Source organism: Anneissia japonica, unplaced genomic scaffold (assembly GCF_011630105.1).
Source record: "Anneissia japonica isolate Jap-2015-1 unplaced genomic scaffold, ASM1163010v1 scaffold287903_len222995_cov181, whole genome shotgun sequence".
NCBI lineage: Eukaryota > Metazoa > Echinodermata > Crinoidea > Comatulida > Comatulidae > Anneissia > Anneissia japonica.
In genome coordinates this window covers 24,255-30,037 of record NW_022734459.1, presented here as the reverse complement: position 1 = coordinate 30,037, position 5,783 = coordinate 24,255, and the positions used below count along the sequence as shown (strand labels likewise).

Here is a 5,783-nt window from a genome sequence, read left to right as displayed (position 1 = left end):
CCCTTACTCTTTTCCGAATTGTGTATTGTGTTCTTTAATGTGCACACGGCCAAAATGCACAAAGGACCAACAGCTTAAATGTCTCATCCAAAACACTGTGCACTATCATTACTTGCATGTCAGTCCTCCAGCTGATACACTCAGAGAGCAGTGATGGGAATTGAACCGGGGCCTAGATATTGCCACGGTTTAGTGCACACACATTGGCTACCACCAGTTTTGCCAGTTTATACACGGCTTTGCAGAATAACAACTGATGAGCCAAGTTTCCATTTTTTAAATAAAGATTATTATTATTATTAGTCAACTGAGCTAAGCTGCTCTAACATTTGTGTGTGTGGGTGTGTGCGTGCAAAGGTATTTGAGTGTCTATAAGGGTATCTTATGTGGGTTAATGTCTGCTTGTGTTTGTCAATGTTACAAATCCAAAAATTACATTCTCTCCTCCTTCAAAAAAGAATTCCAACAATATGTTTCCTACCTTTGTCTTCCCCGCTCCTATTCCTGAACTCTTGAACATCATAATTCTGTTTTGTCGGCATTTTCATTATACATTGCTAAGTCAGAATGTTGTTGAATTTTTTTTTTTTTTTGGCATTGAACTATTTAGGATCCAAAGGAATACCTCCCATTCCTGAACAATTTGAAGAAACTAGAATCAAACTACCAAAGGTACAGCATTGATAAGCACCTTGGAAGGTTTGCCAAAGCTCTAGGCCACATCAGCAAGTGCCCAGAGCACTTTGAAGAGTGCCTTTCCTTGGTCAAAGAACAGAAGTTGCACAGCCTAGCACTGGATTTATTTGCACCTAAATCAAATGAATACAAGGTAGGAATGAATTTACTTGTATAAAGTAATTTCTTTGCATTTATAGTTTAGATAAAACCTAAATTCTAAATGGTACCAGCTGTTTTATTTTTTCAACTTATTTGTAACAGGTGGCTACGTCCTAAAGCTCTGCGAGTTTTTCTTGCAGAACTTATTGTAGCCTCCTTTCATACAATCTTCAATTACTGTATTTTATACTGCATTTTTTTATTGCTTCAATTGATTGGAAATAAAAGTAGATTTGATTTGAAGTGCCAAAACTCAATTTAATGATGCACATGTAGCTCTTCTACTAATCATTTAATAATACTAGTAATCTAATGGTAATTGTGGTGACTTTGGATAGGTTGTCTGCTTTCCAGTCCTACATGCATTGAATCAATCCTTTCAAACTCCATTCCCATAAGCCTAACATACATAAAATTCTCAGTCAAAACTTCTGTTTTCCAAATACAAATTGTTGTACTGTTTGTCTGGGTTTATAACAACAATTCATAATTTTACTTAACTCTATATTGTATCATACAGTTTACTTCTATCTTTTTTTAATTGACAAGTTACTTGCTGTTTGAGTAGACAAATATAATAAAGGGGAAAAAAGGAATATAAATATTTATATACGTATATACCTATACATTTTGTGCCAAAAAATAAACACCTCCCTCTAGAAAATGCCTCCCTCAAAAATGCCTCCTTCAAAAACCCTTCTCAACAATAAATGCCCCAGGGTGTTTATACAAATAAATACAGGAGTCTATTTTTATGACATTCATTTTAAAAAATTGAAATAGTTTGTGTCTCATTATATAGGCAGTTGCTACTTCTTATGCAGAATATCTAACTGAGAAGAACAGGCATGAAGAAGCAGGCACTCTTTACTGTCTATCTGATGAGTGGTCTCAGGCCCTTGAGTCCTATCTCAAGTGTGGCAACTGGCGCCAAGTGTTCTGCCTGACAGCCAGGCTAGGGTATGCACGAGACAAGGTGTCTAGTATAGCCAGGAAGCTTGCAGGCTACCTGACACAGCATCGAAGGCATACAGAAGCTGCCGTTGTACTAGAAGAATATGTTGAAGACCAAGAGGAGGCGATTGCTGCTCTCATCTGTGGTGGTGCTTGGGAAGAATCTCTACGTCTGGTTAGTTGCATCAATGGTAGTTAGATACGTAGAGTTATTATTATACAAACGTAATGTGCACTTGTGTTATGCATTACAATGTTTAGTGTCTCTATATGTTTTACAAATCAAGATAAGATTCCACACACAGGAGCATCTTGTCCTGTTCATTACGGTTTATTGAATGAATAATATCCGAGGAGCTCATAAGACAGCTTGTGAATAGAGAGCTCGCTTCATATCTTTAAACATGAGTGTTACATGGAATACTATGATTAAGATCACAGCCAATACCAAGATAGAGAGCTATGGACGTTTATCTTTTTATCATGCTAATATGAACAATACAGGCTCACAAATCCATGAAATACAGTACCTGTAATTGATTTTTTTTAAAATAAACATGTTTCCATAAGTGATTGCATCTCTAATAGATTTAATAATAATAATAATAATAATAATATTTATAATAATAATAATAATAATAATAATAATAATAATAATAAAACAGCACTTATAATTCGCTGTCTATCTAGCGTGCTATTCCGAGGCACTGTGACTCTTGACGAAAAGAAAAAGTCATGACCAATAAATCTAAATCTTAGTTAATGTAAGGTTAAGTAGTTTTGGTAACAATGTATACATTCTTTCCATTTTGTATTAGATGTACAAGTACAAGAGAACAGACATCATTGAAACAAACTTAAAACCAGCTCTCAGGGAAGGTAAGTTTGTACTTGTTATAGCTCAGCATCCATTGACCCATTAATATCCTTAGGTTCCTGTTTAAATTCCATAGTCCATACAAGTGACCTTCAGGTATTTTGCTGTGTGAGGTGGGTGGGGAAAAATGTTGCTATCTGACAAATAGAGACCCCTTATCATGGGATGTCACTCCTAAACCCTCAAATATTTGCAGCAAGGAGATTTGCCCTGTTTACCCCACCATGGATTTATACCCCAGATCTTGATCAGAGATCCTAGACGGCTTTTGGGTTTGCATGCTGTTCTCTCAGGGGAAAAAATCAAAGGAGCAAATTAAATATATTATTTTTTCATTATTCAAAAACTAATGTCACAATTTTTTTCTATAGGTTGCCAAGAGCATATAGAATCCATTTGTAACAGTAGACAAGAGTTTGAAAACTTCAAGGCACGTCTTGCCGTTGTAAGAGAAAATAAAGAGCGTACCCATAATGAAATGGTAGATGGTGAGGGAGTCAATAATGCAGATGCAGACTTATACTCCGACACGAGTAGCATAACAGGAAGCACATTTGCCGGGAGTACAGGGACACGATCTACGTTCACTGCATACAGTGAAGCTAATTCTAGGATTTCAGGGTAAGTGAAGACATTTTCGGTAACTTTAACATGTTTGTTTCCATTCTGAAATGAAACAATTCACTACTTTTTAGCACAATAGACACAAATAGCCATTATTTTTGGCATTTATTTGCTTTCATTTTGGTTGAGTGTGCTCAAATGATTATTATGCATGCCTTGTCTTTCAATGTTTTATGGTCTGTAGAAAAGTACTGTCATATCTATAATAAAATCTTTTCTTCCAAGGTTTTCTCACCTCAAAATGCGCAATGTGTGTAGACAACAGCTAAGAAGCCAAATTGATTCTTTTTACATATTTTCTAGGAGGTCAGCTAAGAATAAGAGAAAAGCAGCAAGTAAAAGGAGGAGTTTGAGGGAAGGCAGTGAAGAGGAAGACCTGGCTTTATTGGAGGCATTACAACAAATATATAAAAATACAGACCAACTCAAAGGCAAGTTGAAACATTAGTAATCTTAAAGCTATTGACATATAGGTGGAGAGCTGCCATGTTTTTTTTTAATATTTAATCTTTGGCTGCTTTGTTTTCTCTCCGCAAAACATTGATTTGCGCTAGTCAAGTTGTGATGTGACAATTGCTTATATTAAATGTGAAATAGTGTATTTTGGAGATTGTAAGATGTATATCTTCCCCACAGTGAGAGCCAGGTTTTTGGTGTGATAGCTTGAACTTCATGTTTAATTTCTGACTTCCCCCACCTTCCCCCCACCCTTGAGTGTTAGTGCATTGAGGGAAGGTCTGTATCATCAACACTTACCTGGATGAAACATTAGATGCCAAGTTTATGCACAATTACTTTGTCTTCGTCGTGGTTACGTGGCCACAAGTCCCACTAGGGGACCATTACTGCCCTGTCTCTTATTCACATCTTAGTTCTTTTTTTGAATTTATAAAAAAGGACCTTCAAGCGCCAAGTCACCAGATTAAAAAAAAAAAAAGTTAATTAAATCTTAAGAACTAACAATCAATTGCAATGATGTTCATTAAGCTTGCTGATGGATAACTGTATGATTGTAAAGATGAGATAGATAACCTTGGCTTAATGATTTGTTGTATTCATTTCATTTTTAATTATTTTCAGGCGAGATAGGGAGTCTCTTGAAAATGCTGGTTTTATTTCATTTTGAAAAAGATGCAAAGTCATTGCAAAGCACTCTTTATGATCTGCTCAAGCTCCTGGAAAAATCAACTTCTGATATTTGGCCCAAGACTGATGATAACCCTGTACCTGTACGTAGTCAAATCTGTCAAAAAACGAAGTATTTATTTGTTGTTACATATTTCTGCTGTTTCTTTGTTTATTTATTTACAATAATTAGCTTTTTTAGATAAATAATTATTGTGTATTGTCATTTCAAACTAGTGAGTGTCTGACAGCAGGTTTTTCTTTTTCATTTCAGCAAACGTTTGGTCCCCAAGCAACATCAAACACAATCGCTGCCGCAATGATGAAAGCCCCCTTGCAAACATCCACAAAGCAGGCTGATCTAGCGCTGTTTGTGCCTCCTAAGTTGGCAAAAGATGACAAGTGGAGAATGCACCAATTGGAATCAAGCTCAAACAAATGAGAGAACTTGACAAATGAGAGAACTTGACTTGAGTGATCCGCTTCAATCTTCTTGGTGCATAAGGATGCAACAGGTCTTTGTGTTACCCATGCTTTCTTTGCTGTTTCCTATGTGATATGGTGATTTTTCAATTCAGATAAGACAGTCTTCTTCACATAGTTTTCAGTGCAGTGTTTGGTATATTGTTTTGCTCCGTTTGAAACATGTCACCTCAAATAACAACAGGCGGACTAATATGAGGACAGTCAAGGGAAATTAAATTTAAAATCATGTAATAAATGTGCTTTATCGATATCAAGAATGTGTGTCGAAGTTTCCTGATTTGCAATTTATTGATTGTACATATCTCAGGACTCCTGCCAACAGTAAAAGGATGTTATTAAACAAGGTATTTGCACATATTGGCGCATAAAGTATTAGTTATGCTTTCATGTTTATTGTATTGAAAGGTAAATTATATATTGTGCTTGTTCATTTCTGAAAGAACTGCTCCATTAATTTATGCATGTATGCTTATTCATTAACAAGCAGATAAAGCATGTAAATTTTATAAAACTTAATAATAAATATATGAAAATTATTCACATCTGCTGCAATTTTGTCATTGTCTTATTTAGTTGTTTCTATGGCCTTAGCTATAAACTTGGGCACATTGTGTCAGCCAACAGTCGTAAATCTATGTCCGCTTCTTGCGTACTTTTTTACAATATTGTATTGGTCAAACAGTTGGAGACAGTGAGTGTTTCAATTAGTTTGTGTTTGCCCACGCACACATTTTGACATAGAGCTGTTGGTGGAGAAACTGATAAAAATGATTTTTTTTACAATACTTACAGATATATTGTGTGCTAAAATCTATAAGATAAACCAAAATATTATATTTGTACAATAAGCAAATAGGTTATTAGTTTCTAATAATTATAC

At 35.3% G+C, this 5,783-nt stretch overlaps 1 protein-coding gene across 1 annotated transcript in view; it reads left to right on the top strand.

Moving 5' to 3' along the window:
- LOC117116415 (elongator complex protein 1-like) overlaps positions 1–5,443 on the top strand; it is a 19,563-nt gene extending 14,120 nt beyond the window's left edge. Inside the window, exons 19-25 of the mRNA XM_033260452.1 lie at positions 611–829; positions 1,640–1,966; positions 2,610–2,670; positions 3,040–3,289; positions 3,596–3,723; positions 4,373–4,521; positions 4,692–5,443. Coding sequence (XP_033116343.1) covers positions 611–829; positions 1,640–1,966; positions 2,610–2,670; positions 3,040–3,289; positions 3,596–3,723; positions 4,373–4,521; positions 4,692–4,859 — 1,302 coding nt within the window. The 3' untranslated portion in view covers positions 4,860–5,443. The remainder of the gene's footprint in view (positions 1–610; positions 830–1,639; positions 1,967–2,609; positions 2,671–3,039; positions 3,290–3,595; positions 3,724–4,372; positions 4,522–4,691) is intronic.
- Positions 5,444–5,783: the final 340 nt, after the last annotated feature.